The 24047-nt window shown below is 35.6% G+C and overlaps 1 protein-coding gene across 9 annotated transcripts in view; it reads right to left on the bottom strand.

Moving 5' to 3' along the window:
- LOC136031047 (membrane-associated guanylate kinase, WW and PDZ domain-containing protein 1-like) overlaps positions 1-24047 on the bottom strand; it is a 163310-nt gene that overhangs the window by 5816 nt on the left and 133447 nt on the right. For all 9 annotated transcript variants that reach the window (XR_010618417.1, XM_065710250.1, XM_065710247.1 and 6 more), the window contains 2 exons: positions 20199-20337; positions 14415-14642 (listed from right to left, as the gene is read on the bottom strand). Coding sequence is in view for 8 of the 9 variants with exons in the window: in XM_065710250.1 (XP_065566322.1) it covers positions 14415-14642; positions 20199-20337 (367 nt within the window). In the remaining variant the exon portion in view is untranslated. The remainder of the gene's footprint in view (positions 1-14414; positions 14643-20198; positions 20338-24047) is intronic.

The following is a 24047-nucleotide window of genomic DNA, read 5'->3' as shown; positions in this document are numbered from 1 at the left end:
GAATCAAGGAATGTTCAACAAAGACGAAACGCTTATTGTGTATAATCAAACAGTTCGTGGTAACGAACTGTAGTAAGGAGCGATCCGGCTCAATAGTAACCAAAACTCTAAAAAATTGAATTTTGATATAAATAGCTACATCAAAAGAATTGCATTTTAATGCTGATTTTAAATGTATAAGTTTCATTAAGTTTAGTCTTAGCCATCAAAAGTTACGAGCCTGAGAAAATTTGCCTTATTTAGGAAAATAGGGGGAAACACCCCCTAAAAGTCGTAGGATCTTAACGAAAATGACACCATCAGATTCAGCGTATCAGAGAACCCTACTGTAGAAGTTTCAAGCTCCTATCTACAAAAATGTGGAATTTTGCATTTTTTGCCAAAAGACAAATCACGGGTGCGTGTTTATTTGTTTTTTTTTTTTTTTCCCCAGGGGTCATCGTATCGACCAAGTGGTCCTAGAATGTCGCAAGAGGGCTCATTCTAACGGAAATGCAAAGTTCTAGTGCCCTTTTTAAGTGACCAAAAAAATTGGAGGGCATCTAGGCCCCCTCCCACGCTCATTTTTTTCCCAAAGTCAATGGATCAAAATTTTGAGATAGCCATTTTGTTTGGCATAGTCGAAAATCTTAATAACTATGTTTTTGGGGATGACTTACTCCCCCACAGTCCCTGGGGGAGGGGTTGCAAGTTACAAACTTCAACCAGTGTTTACATATAATAATGGTTATTGGGAAGTGTACAGACGTTTTCAGGGGGATTTTTTTGGTTTTGGGGGTAGAGTTGAGGGAGGGGGATATGTGGGAGGATCTTTCCTTGGAGAAATATGCCATGGGGGAAAAAAATTCAATGAAAAGGGCGCAGGATTTTCTAGCATTACTATAAAAAAAAAAACAATGAAAAAATAAACATGAAAACGTTTTTTCAAATGAAAGTAAGGAATAGCATTGAAATTTAAAACAAACAGAGATTATTACGCATATGAAGGGTTCTAAAAATACTTTAGCATAAAGAGCGAGGTATTTAGGAGGAGATAAATACCTCGCTCTTTATGCTAAAATATTTTTAGTGATTTCAACTATTTATTCTACGGCCTATTTGATTCAGGGGTCATTCTTAATGAATTGGAACAAAACTTACGATTTAGTGTAAAGAGCGAGGTATTAACGAGGGTACAAACCCCCTCGTACACATAATAAAAATATAAGAATATAAAAGTTTGTTACGTAAGTTAATTCTTAAGTTACGTATATTTTTTACTAATAAAAACGTTCGTTGAATATTAAAAGTTCTAGTAGCCTTTTTAAGTAACCGAAAAATTGGAGGGCAGCTAGGCCTCCTTCCCCACTCCTTATTTCTCAAAATCGTCTGATCAAAACTAAGAGAAAGCCATTTAGCCAAAAAAAATTAATATACTAATTTCATTTCAATAATTTATGTGCGGAGAGCCAAAATCAAACATGCATTAATTCAAAAACGTTCAGAAATTAAATAAAAAAACTAGTTTTTTTAACTGAAAGTAAGGAGCGACATTAAAACTTAAAACGAACAGAAATTACTCCGTATATGAAATGGATTGTCCCCTCCGCAGTCCCACGCTCTTTACGCTAAAGTTTTTAGTTGTTTTAAAAAGTAGAATTGTGGCAAAGAGTCAAACTTTAGCGTAAAGAGCGTGGGACTGCGGAGGGGACAACCCATTTCATATACGGAGTAATTTCTGTTCGTTTTAAGTTTTAATGTCGCTCCTTACTTTCAGTTAAAAAAACTATTTTTTTTTATTTAATAAAAAAAATAGATCCGGATCAATTAAACAAAAATTACAATAGCCTTATTCTGATTCGGCGCCGTTGTGTCGATTAGTATTCATATGAGATACCGTTAATTAACTTTTATCATGAATTAATGTAACCAAAAACAAATTTTGTTTCAAGCTGGCGCAAGTCACCTTGGTTTTCGTGTCCTTTTTTTATAACCTATCATTTTTATTTGTTTTGTTTTGTTTTTTACACTAATGATGGGTTTGTAATTACCTGGTGGGAAGGCCGTATCTGGAGGGAGTAACCGGTTTGAAACCCCCGCCCCGCCCCGAAGTAACAAAAATGCATGTAAATAAATTTCTGATGCGCTTTGTAAAGTTTAATTTTTACAACCCCCTCCCCACCCTCTCCCCTGAACTGTTTTTGGAATTTTCTTGCTCTTACTTTCATATTTTATTCGTCTCAATTTTTTTCTTTTTATATTTAAATTTTGTTGGTCTCAAAGGCCCTCTCCGATCTGTTTTTTTTTTTTACCCGGGTTAGCTTGTAATTTTTAAACATTAAATTAAGAAAAATAAAATAAGAGCAAGATGGAAAAAATTGCCCCCAAAAAAAAAAAAATGTATATAAAATTAATAAAATACAAGGATAGTTAAGGAATATACCCTTTTAACTCCGTAAGTACAAAAAACCCCCATAAGAACACCGACATAAAGGTAGGAATCCAGTAGAGCTGCTGAGTTTCAGCTATCAATTTAAGCATAATAAATAGGAGGAAAATAACAGAATATATAGGCCTGGATGGGAATTATTTGCAAAAAAAATCAAAAATATTTATTCGATAAAACTTAATTTTGGTCGCTGTTGAACGTTTCTCTTCAAAGAGAGGAATTCACCTACTACTTTCAAAGAAATTACCCGGAATGTCCTAATTTTTGCACTTCTCGTCATTTCCTAACGACGGGATCTGTGTAGTTAGTCCATCTGTTGTTTATTGTTTTAATTAGCTACCTTCCGGATTTACTAAATAAAAAAGAATTAAACAAAAAAAAATGCAATATAGCGTTACGAAGTACCTGTAATCAAATGACAAAGCAGATGATGGTCAACAGTTTTTCAAGCTTTTTGATTTGACAACAGCGTTGCAAATTGATTTGCATCGGAAAAAAAGTTCTGACAAAAAACTAATCGTAGTTAGTCTATTATTCCGAATATCAATTTCTAGGTTAAAGAACCGTAAAAATACCGCTACAATATTTTTGAAGACGTACACAAAAGAGAAAAAAACCCTTGCTTTTGTTTATGGATCTCAAGAAGTTGTTTTCATGGGGTAAGATCTAATTGCACACACATCCCATATTTTAGGGATAAAAGCTTTTATCGTGAAGGATGGAAGGAGAGTGAGAATATGACACTTTTAAATGTATATATTTAGGCCCAAATATCCTCTTGAAAATCAAGAGTGGACGGAGGTTTTTTGTAACGTTTCTTAATATTTTTCAAATTTAGATTAGAGAAAAATTTTTCAGCTCAGTTTATAATTCGCTGAATTCACTGCTCAAAGGAAGAGATATACAGATACCGGACGTCAATTGGAGGGGGGGGGCATTTATCCCCAAGATTTCGTTTATCCTTAGGTTTTGAAAAATACCTTTCTTGGGAATTTTCATTGAAATATGGCTTGGTTGGTACTTTGACTAAAAAAAAACTGTAAAATTTCGCCATCCCCCCCTGGATTGAAAAACACATTTTTACTTTCCCTGCTTTATTTTGTGTAAATTAACGACACTTAACGAAGAAAGGAACGGACAAATAGTCAGAATGGAAGATTTAAATATTCATAGAATTAAGTAGATGGTCGACCACTGAGCTAGAATAAACAAGCACTTAGGTGACAGAAGTTTGCGAAGGCTGGAACAAAAGAAAATGTCCATTCTTAGCAGAAAGGGAATAGAACTTCGTCAAAAGTACAGGAGATGCGTTTCGAAAGAGAAAAGACACAGGTGGACTACAATCCTCTTTGGATAAACATATCTTAGCAGGTGCACAATATCCTTCCATAAAAATATCATAAAGATTAATAAGTGTAATCAAAATAAACTGTCAAGAACTAAAACTATTCTACATTGCACAATTAGCATCAGATCTGTAATAACCCGGCTAAAAAAGAAAACCTTGAAGACAGTTTTTGGTAGCTAGTTAGCAATGAAAATTGGTTGGGGAGGGGGTATTGGATTAGAAAAAACTCAAGCGCCTCACTTTTGACCCTTCGCTTTTTCAGGATGAAAACACTTTTGATTGTGATTTTAAAAAGACACAAGAGGGCACGAACCTAAAGACCATTCCTTGTATTGTTCTGAATAAAGAGTGGAATAATAACAACATGACTGCAATCGGAATTCTTGGCCGTCACAACTGGCAAGTACCCCCCGAAATTTTGTAAAATGTTTAATTTCCCCATGGTTTCTTGGGATTTCTGGCAAAAGTAGGACATTTGTTAAGAATTTAGATACACGTGTGAAGTCTTTTTGGGGGGATTTTACAGGATGCAATTATCCGGTCAAGTCAAGCCCAATTATTAACCCATTTTCTGTCTAACTTTTTACCCTTTTTGAAGTAATTAGCAATTGTACTGTTATTTTTTTTTTTGTCAAGAGAGTTTCCTTTCCACAGCAAAATAGAATTATCCTTGATATTAGGGCGTTTATCCCCCCTTCTCAGGATAAAGTACAGCTTTTAATGGATCAATTTTGGAAACTATCATTTTTCATTACAATCTACGGTTTTGCAATAGAAGAGCTACTCCCCACATCACCCATATTGCACTGTTAACCCTAAAATTTCCCTTTCAGTGGGATATAATAGACTAATCACTGGTCCTAAATCGCTATGAACATAACCTGAGCCTAAAACGTACTTTTGAGGCTTCAGTCTTCTTCCCCCCATCTGCTAAAATACTACTGATCTGTATCTTATGTTAATAAGATACATACTTATACAAGAAATAATAATAAGATACAAGAAAATACTGTTAATCTGTATTTTCCGATATACGTGCTTTTTGCATTACTAAATAAAAAAAAGTCCTACTTTATATCTGCTGTTTCGAAGGTTTTGCCCCCCCCCCGAAAAAAAATTCCTGCGTACGTGCCTGACCCATAGGCTGTGGGGCAAGGCCGTATCCAGGGCTAGGGGGTTTGAAATCTTCTCCTCAAATGTTTTTACGACTCGTAAAAACTTAACAAAAAAAATGTAAACAAATTTTGATGCGTTTTTTACAGTTTTTCTTTTTGTAAGACCCCTCCCGAAAAACTCCTTTTGTAACGACCCCCCTCACCTCTTCCCAAAATAAATCCCAGATACGGTTTTGCTGTCATGTTATCCTCAAAAGCGTAGTTATTGGAACTTTCAACTATGCCAAACAAAGTAGCTATCTCAAAATTAACATTGGGGGAAAGGGGTGAAGGAGGAGGACTAGTTGCCCTCCAATCTTTTTGGTGACTTAAAAAGGCACTAGAACTTTCGTCCAAATGAGCAGTCTTCCAATGTTCTAAGACTGTTGGTTCAATACGATCACCCATAGGAAGAAGAAAATAAACAAATAAACACGGATCGGTGATCTTTCTTCTAGCAAAAAAAAAAAAAAAAAGAAAGAAAGAAGGGAAAATACAAAATTCCATATTTTTACAGACAAGAGTTTGAAACTCTGTAGTAGGATTCTCTGATATACTTGATCTGATGGTTTATTAAGATTCCTTATTTTTTTCGGGATTCCCCTCCCCCTTTGGAAAACCAGATAAATTTTCTGAGGCTCGTAGCTTTTGATGGGTAACTCAAAAGTTGATGAACATATATTATTGGATTTGTAATATTCAATATTGATATTTATATATTTGGAATCAACATAAAAATCCAAATCTTTTGATGTATCTATTAGTATTGAAATTCTGTTTTTTAGAGTTTTGGTTACTATGTAGCCGAGTCAATCCTTAATTACAATTAGTTGTACGAAACTGTTTGGTGCCGAAGTTTCGACCGCAAAGAGTAAAATTTGTACGACGTTGCGGCTGAAAAGAAATTCTTTAGAAAACCACCGATTTTTGCTTATATAATCAGCCTGTGAGTTGCGCCAGTAACTATGTCTTTGGGGATGTCAACTCTCCCACTGCCCTCAGGGCAAGGGCTGTAGGTTAGGCAATACGTCCATTATTTACACAGAGTATATGTTAGTGAGAAAGGTGAGCTTGTTCGAGCTTTTTTCAAAATAACCAAGGGCATTCAGGTGAGCCTTTCAGAGAAGTTCGAGGGGAGTGTTGAACTAAATCAAAACACGTTATGTGCATACGGGTTGTCAAAAGGGCGTAATTCAGGAATAACTAAGTATATTAGTTTGGAAGTTTCAGGAAATGATAAAGGCGATTAACAAATTCACCAAAAAAGCAATATTTGCACACTACTACTACTACTACTACAATTACCACTACTACCACTGCGACCTCTACTACCACTAAAACTACTGTTTCCGTAACGAGTACTACCAAGGCTGAGGATATTGAGATTGAAGACCTGAGGGAATGTCGAGGGGAAAGTTGAACTAAATCAAAACCTACTCTGTGCATACAAATTGTCAAAAAGGCGTATCATTGATATTCTTGGAACGGCTTATCATATCAAGGTGAAACTTCCAGGACATCATGGGGGATGTTGAAATGACCAAAAGGCAACATGTACATGCTACTACTGATATTGATATTGATGCTACTACTGCTCGTAGTATTACTAAAACAACACTACTACTGCAATACTCCTACTATTGCACCTATTACTACCGCCACTACTATGATATTATACTTGTACTGCAATAGAAGAACTACCCCCCACAGCACCAGTATTGCACTGTTAACCCTAAAATGTCCCTTTCAGTGGGATAGGTCCTATAATAGATCAATCACTGGTTCTAAATCGCTATGAACATAACACGAGCCTAAAATGTACTTTTGAGGCTTCAGCCTTTTTCTCCCCATCCGCTACAATACTACAGATTAAAGTTAATCTGTATATTCCGATATACGTGCTGTTTGCATTACTAAATAAAAAAGTGCTACTTTATGTCTGCTGTTTCGAAGGTTTTGCCCCCCCCCCGAAAAATTCCTACGTACGGGCCTGCGTCACAACAAGAAAGAAAAAAGGGACCAATTTAACAATGTTTCAATATGTGTGCCAAGATTCTTAACCACACATCCATGTCATATTCTTAGTTACAACCGACTATAAATTTTGCAAAGTAGTTATTCAACTTTTCAAAAATCTAATGGCATAAAACCTGATTTACATCCATTGTTTCTTCGACAGAGTTGTCAGTTTAAACTAGAACCAGCTGACAGTATCTGTTTTTTCTTCTTCCAAATTGGATGTTCGTCAAGAAACAGTTATCGAATTGTAATACTAATAAGTCTCAAATTTGGTTCATTTTATAAGAGAAAACAACAGATCAACATGTAACAGTAACAAAAACCTTAAAGGCTATAAAGAAAATAAACTATTTACAATACAGCGGTAACGAGGCAATCGTCTAAGATATCGTACACTTGAATTCATTTTTCTGTTCTTTTACGATCACTAACAAGCTCACAAGGAAGAAAGAAAATAGTTTTTAAAAATATTACCATCTATCTACCTATATAGCTGCCAATGAAGGTAATTCGTAATCAATAAATAATGTTTAGCTCTGAAAACAATCGTGTGACGTCATTGAACAGGTGTTAGTATAATTGGTAATAATAATACAAAGGATATCCGAAACATGAAGCCAAGCATGTAATTTCTCGTATTACATTCAATAAGTTTAATAGAAAACAGTGACGCATTTTACATGTTGTTTTATAAGTTTATCCTGTTTTGCCTCACGGCAGAGAGGTCTGGTGAGAACATTCAGAAATTCTTTTTTTAATGGTAAAGGGCCATCAAATTTTGTGTAGCGGGGAAGAAGGGGGTATTTCTTCTCCTGTCCTTAAAACAGAGTATATGCATTATATGCATGGTTATTCCCCTTTTATCCCAGCCGTCCCACAGCCTCAGTTGCTAGCTACCAAATAAACTTATATCCCGATCCATAACCGCGCCTTGACTTTCAGTATACAGGATACAAACAGAGGCATCCTGTTTGTATCCGGAAAATACAAAATATCTAAAAACTAAGCGATGGATTTGGGACCCTTGTTTTTTCTAGAGATTCTTATTTAGCATAGGAGGGAGAGGCTCGATGACATAAACTTTGGATACACCGGTACCCACTTAACAGGGGCACAGTGTCTACCTAGATCTACGTTGCATAGGCAACGTGAGGTGTTGCGGCAACCTTTGTTCGGCTTCGCCGAGTAAAGTTTTACGAGAGCAACACTTTGGCTTTGTTTCCTCACTTCGATTAAAAGCTGAAGCTGTTAATCTGTAAGGATCTTAAAATAAATACTAGGTACACCAACTCGCAAAAGTTGCAAACCCCTCATTACAACTAGCAAAAATTGCACACCCCTCATCGCTGAAGATGATTGTAGCCTAACGGCCAATTATTACTTACAAGTCCCCTACATGTCTTACTACTGGAACCAAATTGGTATTACCGTCAAATACACCAGAAACAAATAATAGGTACACCAACAAGCAAAAGTTGCGAACCTCTTCATTGCCGAAGACGATTATGAGCTAACAGCCGACTGTTGCTTAAAACTCCCCTATATGTCTCACAATTGGTATCGGCTGGTTTCAGTTACTACCTTACTACTGAAGTTGTTAACCCCTTTGAACTTTCAAACTAGTATATCTCATGAAGAAGTTTTTCCACCAAAAAATGGATGACATATACTTTGATCAGCTCATCAAGAGTTATCGACTGCTGTAAAAAAAATCTATCTGTCTTAGTTCAAAAGTTGACTTTTTTGCCGTGGGCCAAGTTTCTAACGTCATCACTTAGAAAGGAGCTAAGGATAAACTCTAATTTCTTTAGCAATAAGAGAACTTTTAAAGTTTAAGAGGCACATCTGATACCATTTCCCTACCACAATCCCAAGTGCAAAAAACCAAATGACAAACTCAGCTGAAATCACGGACAGAAATGGGTAGAAACAGCAGATTTTTGGCCCCAGGCAAGAGTTCTACGAAGCTTTCCAAAATTCAAGGTCATATTCATCAATTCGGCCCAAGGTTCACACTTTCCGTAAAACCCGGAGAGGTTAGACCCTTACCACTTTCTAGGAATAAGCGGAAATCGGGGTGCTAGGGAAAAAAACGACAAAACCAAAGTGTTGCTCTCGCAACACAATGCGAACACACTCATCTTAGTTTGAATTATCGTTTGAGCTGCACCGAATTAAAATTCAGCAGCGGCGGACGTAATTATGCCAGGCGACGGTGCACCACCGGCACACAAAAAAAAATTAGCAGCACGCTGTGAATTGATCAAATTTTGTTCAGTTCTAGCAGTTTTTTTTCACTATTATTTAAATATTTGCAAACTAAATTGTTATTAGTTTTTTATCGGATCCTTCTTCTTCCTAAGCTAAAATTTTTGGGATTCCCCATTTCTTTCACCTTCATTACCAAGAACGAGCCTCTGACAAAATAAGGATGAGACATCAAGCTTAGGTGCTCCCATGCATTCTTTTAATCTAAATGATCAACAATAAGACCTTAAACTCCCTGAGAATTGTTATTAGTCCTGTTTATTATGTTTATTATGCTATTAATCCTGTACGACTGAAAACCCTTTCTGCTGCCGCATATGTTGCTGGCAACGACAGAACTTTTCTTGCCAAATCTGCAATCCATGGCAGCTAAGTAGAATCTATTTTCCAGAAGGCAATAGTATTCACTAATCACCAGTAATCACCAGTCAATCTTAACTTGTAAATACGAAAAATTCAAGCTGCTTTCAGTCTGTCGATCGCTGGAGACTAGTTACAATCAACTTGTAAAAGAAAACAGAATAAAGGTGCAGAAAAAGCATCTCCGATAAAACAACTTATTTTTTACTATATTATTCATTCTATTGGGCGGTACATGTGCAGAGGTTCTGCCCAGCGGAAGCAGGATGAAAAAAGTATTTCTTTCTGTATATTCTGGTTCTATTAGTATGCAACTCCACCCTTTTACATATTATTCTCAGTCAGGATCCTGTTCTTAACACATTTGAAGTTTACTTTCAATAACCCTAAAAGTAAAAATGTGTCAAAGTTTCAGCATTTAAAATACTTATATAATGACTTCCTCATAGCACGCGACTGCTTCAATCCTAAGACTGAACTTGGCAGTTTTAATTCTTATTTTGAGCGCAAAACCAATCACAGTCTACCGTACTATTTTTATCCTGATTTAAAAAGGATATTGCGCTAATTTAAAGACCCACGCTTTTGCCTGAAAAACTGTGCATTGTAAATTCTACAACGTTTATTGGCCAATATTTGAATCTTGCGAATGGAATTTTGGAAAATAGCTACCACAATTTTTGTATGAACCTTTAAATAGTGGGGTTTGCCTTACACTTGCCTCTCCATTGAACAGACAGTATCAAGAGAGTAATCCAGTGCTGGAAATTCCCGGCACGCCAAAGCGTTTGCGGTGGCGGGTCGCTGAAATATTTTCGGTTGCGTGCCACTGGTTTAGCATGGCTTCAGATACTAACTGGAAGAAGATTCTCCTAACGAAGGATTTGCTCATTTTACGAATGGTAATATGTCGATTAAATTGAAACCTTATTTTGGGTGTTCATCAGCTGCCGAACACGACAAAAATATTGAAAATTTTTTAGAGCTTGTGCTTAAAGACCGCCAACAGACAATTATGGATTACTGTTAGAAATTAGTGGGACATTTAGGAGCTAGGTTTAGTCAATTTAAGTAAATATTTGAGCATGACAAGGGCTGTCCCCAAATTTCCTCATCAAGTTCAAACTGACAATCAAAAAGAACATTGAACTGGAACCTGTTTTGCTTTGGAACAAAAGTTTGATACTTATCCAGATTTTCTGTCAAAGATGATTACTGGTGATAAGACATGGTGTTTTGGGTACGACACAGAAACAAAACAACAGATAAGCCAACAAAAGATGTCATCATCACCAATCCAAAAATTGTTGTCAAGTGAAATTAAACATAAAAATAATGTTGATTTTACTTTTTGATGCCAAGTTTTTAGTGCATTCAAGTTGTGCTACCCCAGGTCAGAATTTTAATCAAACCTGCTATTTGGAAGCATTCAGAGGATTGTGCAACAGTGCTTGACAAAAACAATAACAAACAAACAGACTTGTGGCAGACAGGATACTGGCTCTTCCATTACAACAACGCACTCGGGCACAAAGCCATGTCCGCCAGTTTTCGGCAAAAGATAACGTGGCCCACATACCTTACTAGCCTAAACTGTCTCCAAGCGAATTGTTCTTATTTCCACGCATGAAAAGAGGCGGGAAACATTGACTGGACAACATCAAAGAGGTTATGAAAAACGAAAGAGGGACTGACAGTTCTTTCTCTTTGACAGAGTTTAAGAGGACCTAGAATTTTGTGTGTCGGGGATGGGGCAAGTAATTTTTCCTCTGAGTCCTCGCAAGAGTAGACCACGTTCATTTTATTCTAAAGTCTGTGGTCCGACTAGCTATTTGGTTAGATAATCCATTTCCCTTCAAAACTATCTGTAATAGCAACAAAATTCTTAGGCTGCCCTGTGTTATTAAACTCGCCTCTTTTAATATTGCTGCCAAAGAGCGCTTTGAATTTTGACTTGGTTTAGTTGGTTAGAATTGATTTGGAATTTACTCTTTTTTTCGTCATTTTACTCGATCCTATCTTTTAAAAGTATTTCGTTAAAAATTTTTCGTTAAACGGCAGAATTTTTTTTATATTTTCTAGGTTCTTTACCCCAAAGGAGAATATCATGGTACAATAGGTAATCTAAAATAACTTTATTGTTCTTTGTCGGACTGTTTTTCCGTTACAAATCAATTATTAATAGAAAACTATCATCACCCATGGAGCTTAAAGACACTTTGAATGTCATCTGTTGCTTCGTGTGATCAAAAATTGCTGGTCATGCTACAAACATCAAATCAGTATTGATTGGATTCTTCTCTTAAATTCTTAACAAAAAGCTGTTTTTCAATTGTTCATGGCATAAACCGTAAGTAAAGAGACACCCTCGTCAATTTTAACAGTCTAGAGGCTACACTAAAAGGATCTTCATTTGTAATGATTTCAGCTAATATTTAAAAAAGACAAAAACAACATAAACAGAAAAATAATCTAGGCGAAAATTCAAATTCAGCTTTTCTGAGAATATTTTTTTTAGCTTTTCAGCATAGCTTCCTAGCCAATTTAGCAACAACGTTACGCAGGTTTGGAGGCACTTTCAAACTGACTGGAATGTCAGTTGTAATAACAGACTATCATCACTTAAGAGCCGTATAATACTTTGAACATTTTCATTTATTTTGCTTGCTCAAAAGTTCGTTAATACGCGCAACTGCAATTTTAGAAACATGCCATCAAAATCCCCCCAGTCAAGACACCATGTTTCAGACTTTCCAGTGCCTTTTCTTCAGACTTATTCAGACTTGTCATATAATATTTCCCTTGTGGTCTTTTGGATCAATTCTAGGGGAGCCCCCCCCCCCCATTTATAGAGGTGAATTCCTTGAAATCCTCAGGAGAGGATTTTCAAAAATGACAAGAGACAAAAATTTACAAGTTTTTTTTTATGAAGTATTTCAAAACGTTCATGCATTAGCACGATATACTGATATTAAAATAAGAAATATCACACAAAACTCGCAATACTCGATTTCTTAATCGCGTTCCCATTAAGAAATCGAGTATTGCGAGTTTCTCTTGCAAAAAAAAAAAAAAAAAAAAAAAAAAAAAAAAAAAAAAAAAAAAAAAAAAACTAATCAATTCACTTTGCTCACTTCCGTACAATGGAGCGTAAGCAGTGGCGGTTTTAGGGGGGCCAATCCTCCCTTGGTATAAGTGCAGTTTTCAATTTTATTTATATAAATTTGCCGAGTAAAAAAAAAAGCATGAAAGACACAATGATGACAAAACTGTGCATTGGTGACTTGCAAAGTTATAAATTAATTATATCTACCACCTTCCTTGGCTTGGGCATAGCTTAAATTACTACAAATAAACCTGTGCCACCTTGTGCAGCTTAAAGCTGTCTTAAATTCCTCTTAAATCGTTTACCGATCCTAGAAATTCTCACCACAAGCATTCAATATTAGTCACTTAGTTTTAAAATCTAGTTTAAAATCTTAGTTTTAAAGTCTCAAAATTTACAGTTTTTACACATGAACTTGATACATCCCTCTAACTGAATACTGAACCCTCTAACTGAAGACCAATGTCTTTTCTGCTTTCCCTGGTAATTGGCAATACTAAATGGTAAAAAAGTGCTATTTGACAAAACTGAATTTTACCTCATAAAAGAATAGAACACCGTTACTGGTCAATTTGCTATTCGAAAGCTTGTTATTTGAAAGGTTGAAAGCCAAGGCGCCAATTGAGGAGCTGAGGGGGGGAGGAAATTGACCCCACTCTAAATCTGATAATATTTATTTGATAATTTTATTCTGAAAAGCAAAAAAATGTCCTCCCATTAATTTTTTAATATATCTTTTTATATCTTCATTAAAAAATCCCCCCCCCCTATCTCCCTTTCATTTTTGTGAATAGTAACCACTATTGAAATTTGGCAAATCATTTTCAATTTACTTACTCTCCAGTAAATGCATATGTTGAGCAAATATTGAACCCAAGTCTATTTTGGTGAATACCCATTCATCTAATCTGTATGGATGGAATATTCTTTAAAAAAGATACAACTTAGAAGATCAAGGATTAGAGAAAAACGATAGGAAATCTATGGAGTCAATCATATACATTCTGTCAAAAAGAAATCAAAGATATGGCTGGTTTCTATGGGCAATTTCACCCAAAATCTAGTAATAATCAAAGAGTCTAGTAATATAAAGTCTTTAATTATTATTTAATAATTAATTAGATAATTATTTTAATAGGTCAGTAGTTACGTGGACTTTCATATGACCACAAATCCTCATAGGTTTTTCTTCAGTGCGGAAGTGTTGTTTATTCTATTTAATTATTTGTGAATGTTCAAATAAAAAAGTTGAAGCAAATAAAAAGTAGAAGCTTGATCTTTAAACCTAACACCTTTTAAGTTATCACAGTCTGTTCTTCTCACTTGCGCTTTCCAAAGCTGCTTACCAGTATCAGCTTACCAGTAGGATTTGCATAAGCCACAACTGAAGTTCCTAGCTCCGCTGTCTAACTTGCCTCCATATTTCCCTTCCTTCCTGTGTTTCCTAGAGCCCACATAAGAGAAATCACATTTTCAAACGATGGTTAGAGCCTTAACAGCCTCTTATCCTACAGGCTCTTTCCTGTCCGCTCTTCGGGTTCTCTGCTATCTTTAAAATATCTCAGCTTTTAAGGCTATTGTATACTTTCTGGAACACAACGGCGTTATCTTCATTGTCCTGTCAGGTGGCTCATCACTACTGAAACGGAGCAAAACAGAACGGTGGATTAATAGAAATGGGTATAATAGAAACGGATCACCGTAATGAGATTGCACCATAGAAACACTTACTTGTACTGGATGCAAGTCCGATAGACTGGTGGGGGTGTATTGGCCCATTTGTTGTATGCGACCCAATCCAGGGTTGGCCGTATGATTGATTGCTCTCATTTGGTGTACTATAAGCAGGCGCAAGATGGGGTTGAGACATAGAGCTCCCAGGTCGGGCCTCGGAATACCCACTATGGTTTGTTGAGCTAGGGTTGATGGGACTTAGTTGTGTCATATTATCTATTTCACCTGTGAATAAAAAGGAGGTAAGAAAGAAATATTATTTTAAATAAAACAATAGTTTATCTATACAAATGGTATCCATGACAAAGTCACTACTAACGGGTTGCCTTAATCCTCTGCCTGTACCACAGCCTAGCACTAGAAGCCAGTAACAAATAGAAAATTACTATCAGAGGTATATGCCATCCCAAAGGTATGGTTGATTGTCTCGATCTTATCGTACAAGTTTTTTGTTTCATTGGTATAATAATATATATATATATTAAGTGTATTTCAAAAGCCCATGGGCCATACACACACAAAAATATAAATAAATAACAAACAAGCAAGGAAATTAAACAACAGTACGAATTACAAACACGCACAAGAACAGAATACAACGCGAAAATGCCTAATCTAACAACAAAAGAAATTAATCATATAAAACTTTTTCTTCTTATTAAGGATTTATGTATATACACTCCCACTCAAAATATTGTGGTTGGGTTACAATTTTGCAGAATACCCGGAAGCATCAAATTAATATATATATATATATATATATATATATATATATATATATATATATATATATATATATATATATATATATATATATATATATATATATATATATATATATATATATATATATATATATACATATAAATATATATACAATTTGCTTTATTCTTTTTCAAGACTTTTTGGAAGGTTGTGAGACTTTTGTAAGAAAGGGCTCAACAATCACTAGCTTCTATCCATCTATGCTAATGAGGATTTAATTATAAGACAAAACAAAACCCAAGGAAAAAATATCACTTTCAAGCCCAATCTACAAACTGAAAAAAATGACGCCAATAATGATGTCAAGTGTTTTCTCCATTATGTGTGGAGTAATTATTAAAGAATTTCTTAATTACATCTCAAGCGGAAATGAGCAAATTGTCCAAAATAAATCACCTTATCAAAGCTATGACACTTGAATCACCAGGACTGAATTTAACAAGAGTCAATCGAGATACGGCAAATATTATGTTGGAAAAGACCGAGAATGAGGATAATATACGCAGGGCCAAATCCTGATTCTGCGTATTGGGGGTCCCTAACTTCTGTGTTAATTTTCCTCCAATTCACACGAACCTTTCAATGCAAAAATGGTAACAAAATTGCACAAACACGCAATTTAAAATTGCAAATTTACAATTTTCAAAACTTTCTTCTGTCAAGAATGAAAATAGGCAATTAATCTTAGCAAGAAAATTAAACTTTCCAGTACTATCCAGGATATGTTTTAATAACACGAAAAATCCATACCCCTTTCAAAATCTCAGAATATTTACGATTTTCCCCGGAAATCTCCAACAATGTTCATATATTTCCCCTGTTTTCTGCGCTACTTCAAATTTTCGAAAAAATGGGCACCATCTAGAGGCGCGTGCATACAGGGAGGAAGGCTTCCCCATGGATATATACAAGGGACTTCGAAGACCCAGCCCTCCAAAACCCCCAAATCTTCAAGAATTTTTGGGTACTTGATATTCAAATTAACAAATACCTTTTTCTTTTTATTGGACCCCTCTCCCTAAAAATATTTCTTATTATTGATTTTCCCCCGAAGAAAACTCCTTCATACGTGCCTGAACTACCCGATCTCCTGGAAAATCGAGTGATCTAAAACTTGAAAAAAAAATGAAAAAAACAAAGTATGAAGAAGAAGAAAAAAGGGTTTCGTTGAACTATAATTTCAGGGTATCTACACTCTACTACCTTCTTTATCCCACAGTATATACCCAGTGGCGAGTCACTTGTTGCCATCCCTTTTTTTCCAGGGTAGATCTTCAGTTTCATAAGATCCTAGTACTCTCGGATTAACCTGAGATGATCCTGGAGCGTACCCTTGTTTCTCTCCATCAGGGAGATTTCGTCGGGAAAATCAAGATCCAATAGTCGCTCACAGCAGATTTCTATTCCCGCGTAATCAAGTAACACACAAAGAATTACAAGGATAAAAAAGAAGAAAAGAGAGGAAGCACCCTTGTTTATCCTTCATGGATTCGAACGCAGCTCTCGGTGCTTTCATGCAGAGCAAGGGTCAAAGATACAAGTTTGTCTGGAATGCCGTAACAACGGAAAACTTTTGGTAAAATTTATCCATGAATTGAGTCAAAGGCTTTTACAAAATCCACAAAGACAAGGGACATTTCGTGTATCTATTCTCTGCAATCCTCGATCAACAAGGGTGGGACACATACAAGGTCAGAGTACCAGCAAGATGGGGAGAAACCATATCACTCATCTCGAAGGTGTAACAAGGGATCATCTGTGAGAGTAGTTTCCCTGGATGGAGAGGAGACTGATGCCCCGTCTAAATATCGTATTTCAAAATGTCTCCTTTCTAAAAAAAAGCTTGATTAAAGCATCACACATTAAATTTAATTCTTATAGATAAAAACTAATCAACCGCGCATGCGTAATTTCAGATCAATACAAATATTTGAACGGGTTTATATTAACCATTTAACAACCTACCCACCTGCCTATAAGAGGAAAATCTTTATGGGGGAAATTTTCCCACCCTTACGAAAGTCACAGGCAATAATTTCGCAATTAAGTCTTGTGATTAGTCCTAAATGCTACTACTACTACGAACAATTCCTTACAGCGCCAAGCCCCGAGATGTTAACACAGCTACGTGCGCTCATCCTCCACCCCATTTTTATTTTAAGCTTCACTTTTTACCCTCTCCAAAGAAGTTCTGATTTCCTTTACGTCCTTTCTTATGGCCGCTTCCCTTCCCATTCGGTAACTACAACTGATGTTCCTTTTGCTCCAAATAGATGATCGAAAAGCATAAAAACTCACACGCGAGGGGAGGGGAGCTCCCCTCGCGTGTGATTTCCTTTACGTCCTTTCTTATGGCCGCTTCCCTTCCCATTCGGTAACTACAACTGATGTTCCTTTTGCTCCAAATAGATGATCGAAAAGCATAAAAACTCACACGCGAGGGGAGCTTTAAACCCCAAATTCCTGAAAAATAAAGTTGTCTGATTCCTATCATAGTTTCTTAGGTCACAATTTTGTCAAGTTCCCCCCACCTCCAAAAAAAAATATGCATATGTGCATATAAAGATATACCGTAACATAGACCTGATCAGCTAAGTAAGAATATAAATTGTTTGCTAACTTACTTGAGTAGGAGAAAAAGGATTCAAATAAGCCCTCACACATACTACGATATACTCTTTCCTTGAGTCACACTAGGAAAAGGAAGCAGCAAACAAAAAGATAATTGGAGGTAGCGGCAACATATGCAACAATTTACGCGAAGGAATAGGTTTGTAGTGGGAGCATATTTTATAGCCAGACCCGCACGGTCAAAATTTTACATAGCCAACTTTACTTCTAACAAATTTTCTGCAATGACGTTTTAAAATATAAGCTAAGAATTTATTATTTACACTTGAACTTTAGTTTGTTTTTGACAAATAATCGTTTAAACCATTGGCTCCCAAGAACAAATATTTAATTTGGCGCAATAATTCTTTTAAAGATCATAAACAACTTCCTGTTTTTACTTCTTTCTAGTATATTTAGTATGCACTTCAAGGGCAGAAGTGTTAAAGAGCAGCATTTGAATCGGCATAGCAGATGTTGGATCATGTCCAAAAGTGGAAAAAAGGATGAAGCTGCAATTAGGTAAGAATGCTCCTTTCTAGTTAAAGTTGAATGGTCGACCGACAGAGTGGAGCAAGGAATGCCAAAGCTTCCTTCTTCTAATACGGGGCCACAGCTTAGATACCACTCTACATTATGAAAAGTCCTATCTTGCCCATGAGAAGCTTTTGGTACAGAGCTCTGAACTTGGCGCCTCCTCCAAGCCCGCACTCCAATGCGTAGATCGTACTACAACAGCATAGACAGGAACGCAATTTTGTTTTGTTGCATACACAGCTTAGATACCAATTTTGGTTATCTAAGCTGTGCTGCCAGTTTCATGTCTCCAGCCGCTAGTATCGCTACCACGCACTGTGTCCCAAAAATAAATCGAGTTTTCATAACTGTATTGGTATCTAAGCTGTGTACGGGACACATGACTAGAAGGAAATGGGACGAGTTCCCGATTTGATTATGAATTTGCACCTTTATACTGTAAGACCTATCATATCAATGTGATGGCATGGCTAGGCTGAGTAGGACTTGTATGCCATAAAAAAACCACTGATGCAATTTGATCTTACGATAACGAAGAGAGGAAAAATCATTTAGTGATGTAGTGACACAGAACTCACGCATTAATTTTTTATTGTCCTCAACAATCTTTTATCGCCAAAGATCGTCCTTGTTCGCACACCATCTAGAGCCAAACGAAAACAGATCGTCCCCAAACGGGGTGAGAGGAGGTAAAGAGGGAGGCTTCGAATAGATTTGGATGGAGGAGCTTGCACAGCGGAATTAACCTCAGTCGGTTTGGTGCTGCAGTGAATTGTTAATTGTAGTAGTACTAATCTTTTATACAGACATACCGTATTATACGGTGAGACCGGAGGCAAGAATGGCAATACACCAAGAGTCCCCTGAGAGGACAATGAATATGACGCCGTTTTGTTCCAGAAAGTATACATTAGCCTTAAAAGCTGAGATATTTAAAGATAGCAGAGAACCCAAAGAGCAGACTAAGAGAGCCTGTAGGATAAGAGGCTGTTAAGGCTCTAAGCATGGGTTGAAAATGTGATTTCTCTTATGTGGGCTCTAGGAAACACAGGAAGGAAGGGAAATACGGAGGCAGGTTAGACATCAGAGCTAGGAACTTCATTCGTGGCTTTGGCTTATGCAATGACATAATAAATACATATATCCTAGGGATACTGATAAGCAGCTTTGGAAAGCACAATTGAGAAGAAAACAAACTAAATCCGCGAAAGTAAATGAGAATGTCGAGAAGCCAAGGGTGTTCTTTAGAAAAACAACTCGACACTAAATAGACACTGATCGAAGATAAATTGATCAGGAATTCAAATTTTTACAGAGGCCATAACAAGAACTGGAAATTTTCCAACACTTGGAAAATATTGTGTATCCCTGTTGTCCGAGATTAGCAATAATCGTAGAAAATGAAAATGTCACAGAAGAATGATTAAGCCTTAATAGGAGAGGCACTACATACATTCTACAGATTAGATGTCAACCTGAAAGAAGTAATTCAAAACACCATTTAACTATGACTGAAGGCTTATTATAAAACTCAAGAGGCCTGTTTCCCCAACCCAAAAATAGTTTTTCGTGATATTTAGTTAGTGGGGCTTATAGGTTTGAGCACTGGCATGGACCTGCGTCTTAAGCTCACCCTTTTTGAATCACAATCACTTTTTAATCCTTCTTTTAATTCCTGAACATTTCTAAGAATCCCTCTAAAAAGACAGAGGACGATCCATATAAGGGAAGAATCCCTCAGCTTTATTTTTTTATTTCGTTTTTATGTTTCATATTTTGCATGTTTCATGAACTTTTATGGTCCAAGCATTTTTGTAGCAGGCTGTCCATTTAAAACCTTTGAAAAAAGTTACATATTAACAAACTCACTCAGCACAGATGGTATTTTAGAACTCCTTCGAACCAATAGTCTCACAGTAGGACCACCATTCTTGATCACCTCAATTGCTTCACTGTGTGCCATGTCGGTGGTGCTTATTCCATTTATTTCTACTAACTGATCTCCAATCTAGGAGAAAAATAAGGGTTAGGTAATTTAAATACCTTATTTTAAGTATTTTGAAAGGAGTTGGGAGTAGTTGTGCGGAGGAAATCTAGATAAATTTGTACTTAACAACATAATTTAACTAGGATGAACTTGAATACATCCCCTGATGCCTTGTTTTATGCTTTTTCTTAATTCAATAATCACTTCTGGGGAAAGTTTCATTTTGAGCCCTTAAAGGGCCTAAAAGAGTCTGAAACCTCTTGAAAATAACTCGAGAGCAAAACTAACGTTATTTTTGGGCAGTTTCTGGCTCTTTTAAAATCTTCAAATTTATTTTCAAAATTACATTTACTGTTGAGACTAATGAAAATAAAAATTACCATTCCTGAATCAGCTACAATTAAAAAAATTTTCACGAGTCAGTTTTTTTTTTTTTTAGAAACACTTTTAAACTTTTGGCTACTATGGACTGTTTTGGGCCCTTAAGCCCTCTAAGGTCTTAAAATAAAATTTCCCCCAGAAGTATCCTTGATAAATGAAAGAGCATAAAAAAGGAAAAAGGTATCGAGTTATATTTTCACTTTAATTCTACCTTTGAAAATACCAGATGCACCACAATTGGTTAACATTTAAAAAATTTTCCCCAACAGATTATAGATGTAAAATCGAACGGAATTTGACAAACTATATTTGAAGTACCAAGGACACCAAAAATGAAACTGGATTCTTGTAATTAGTTGTATGGAAGCTTACACAACCATATACGTCTTAAAATTTCTCGGAAAATCCGCAACTCAATTTTTAATGCAAAAGACATCTGATGTACATATGCAGTTTTAACAGCGGGCGCCAACTTTAAAAATAAAAAACGTATAAAAATTCGCAGAAAATTGGTGACTTTTTTTTCTTACCGTCATAGTGATCTAGAAAGTTTAACTTTCCTAATTGCTGAAGCAAAAGATAATTAATTGGCAGTAAACTGGTATAAAAAAAGGGATTGAATGATTACACTTAATTAAGAATACAGCCATAACATCTTATTAAATAAAAAAAAATAGTTTTTTTTAACTGAAAGTAAGGAGCGACATTAAAACTTAAAACGAACAGAAATTACTTCGTATATGAAAGGGGCTGCGTCCTCATCAATGCCCTGCTCTTTACGCTATGTTTTGACTCTTTCTCTCAACTCTACTTTTTAAAACAGTAAAAAACTTTAGCTTAAAGAGCGGGGCGTTGATGAGGAAGCAGCCCCTTTCATATACGAAGTAATTTCTGTTCGTTTTAAGTTTTAATGTCGCTGCTTACTTTCAGCTAAAAAAAAACTCGTTTTTTTTATTTAACTTCTGAAGGTTTTTGAATCAATACATTTGTTTTATTTTGGCTCTCCGCAGAGGAAAAATTAAAACGAAATTTGCATTTTTTTTTTTTTTTTGGCTAAATGGCTTTCTCATAGTATTGATCGAATGATTTTGAGAAAAAAAGGAGAGGGAGAGGAAGCCTAGTTGCGCTACGATTTTTTGGTTACTTAAAAAGGCAGCTAGAACTCATAATTTTTTACGAACGTTTTTATTAGTAAAAGATATACGTAACTTATAAATTAGCTTACGTAACGAGCTTTTGTATTCTTATATTTTATTACATATATGAGGGGGTTCACCCCCTCGTCAGTGCCCCGCTCTTTACAAAAGCTAAAATTTTGTCCCAATTCATTAAGAATGACCCTTGAATCACAAAAGCCGTAGAATAAATAGTTGAAATTACTAAAAATACTTTAGCGCAAAGAGCGAGGTATTAGGAGGAGGTGAGCCCCTCATATGCGTAATAATTTCTGTTCATTTTAAGTGTTAATGCTGCTCCTTAAATCCAGTTGAAAAAACTATTTCATAATTATTTTTTCATTGTTTTTTTTTAAAATAATGCTAGAAAATCCTGCCCTCCCATCATGGAAATTTTCTTCCCCCATGACAAATTCCTCCAAGGAAAGTTCCCAAACATATCCCCCCCTTCTTAACCCCTCCCCAAACCAAAAAATTCCCCTGAAAACGTCTGTACACTTCCCAATAACCATTACTATATGTAAGCACTGGTCAAAGTTTGTAACTTGTAGCCCCTCCCAAGGGGACTGTAGGGGAGTAAGTCGTCCCCAAAGACATAGTTATAAGGTTTTTCGACTATGCTGAATAAAATGGCATCTCAGAATTTCGATCCGTTGACTTTGGGAAAATAATTAGCGTGGGAGGGGGCCTAGGTGCCCTCCAATTTTTTTTTGTCACTTAAAAAGGGCACTAGAACTTTTCATTTCCGTTAAAATGAGCCCTCTCGCAACATTCTAGGGCCACTGGATCGATATCATCCCTGGAAAAAAAATAAACAGCTAAATTGTGCATTAATTATTCTTTGTCTATTTAGCTTGGTACCGCAATCGGGGGTTGTATATTTCCCGCATAACTAAAAGAGTTTGGTAGGCAAGATTAACTCAAAACCACCTTGAAAGTATTGGACAAATGAAAAAACAAGGTTTTTGCATCACAGCTAATATAAACAGTTAAAGTTAAGTTTTAGAACAAAAAATAGAAATAAAATCCAAATGAAAGTTGATAAATCAAATTCAAAATAAAACATGATCTCAATTTCTTTGTATTTAGGCTGATAAAGCAGTTGGATATTTTCTGGGCAGGTAAAGGGGGTTTAGTGAGTAGCAAGATTATATCACCACTTCTTCTTTTTTGTATGGATTAAATTTGCCTTTGCAAAACTAGGCACAGTTAGGATACCAACTTAAACTGAAACACCTTTAAAACAGGAAAAAAAAAAAAAAAAACTCACGCACCATTACAAATATAGGCTGTCAAAAAAGCAGATAAAATTACAAATCAAATTACTAATCATATTCATGCCAGAAAGTTTAGTAAAAACTTAAAAGAAAGAAGATTAAACTTTAGTTTGTAGCCAATCTGGCATTGAAAAGACAATTCATTAATGCTTTATCTAAAAATCAACAAGATTGTCCTAATAATTCGTTATTCGACTCAGTTGAAGTTGCAAGTGCTTATTTCCGGTTATGAGTACGTAAGACCGCTACATAAGTAAGACGACCTTCTATAATACAAGACATTTATTAAGATATTATATAGATATTTATGTATATATATACCATACAGTGGTTATTTATATACCTATATATACCATTACAGGGGTTGTTTAAGTCTTCGTCAATGCAACAATGGTCCCGGATTAAAAAGTTCTAATATTTACAATTTCTTATTAAAAAGATGTGTTAGGGCTGACCAAAATTTCAGGGTCCATGACCTGTCGCAGTTTCTTTAAGGCACTTGTACTCCTTATTAGATTAATTTGCTTAAGAGATCGCTAGTATAGAAAGATAAAACATTTTAAAACAATAGTATTATCAGGTAATATAGAAATGCATGTCATAAAAAAAAAACTATATAAAAAAACTATATAAAAAACTATATAAAAAAAACTATATATTCAAACCACTGATATCAAGTACTAGCTAAGAAAGCGACTTAAATCTGACCGAGAAAAACCTATCACGTTCCTCTCATCTAAGATTGTAGCTAAAACCTCTCAGATTTAAATTTTATACGCAAATTCCTGATAAATTGGTTTTTAAAATACGTACAAAAAATAAAACTAAAACTTCAAACTCTAAAATTCAAAAGTATATCTGTCAAGCTGTTAGACACTATCCTCTTTTAACATCGCAA

Source organism: Artemia franciscana, chromosome 9, assembly GCF_032884065.1.
Source record: "Artemia franciscana chromosome 9, ASM3288406v1, whole genome shotgun sequence".
NCBI lineage: Eukaryota > Metazoa > Arthropoda > Branchiopoda > Anostraca > Artemiidae > Artemia > Artemia franciscana.
The sequence above is the reverse complement of the archived record's forward strand: the minus strand, read 5'-3'. Positions and strand labels throughout refer to the sequence as shown.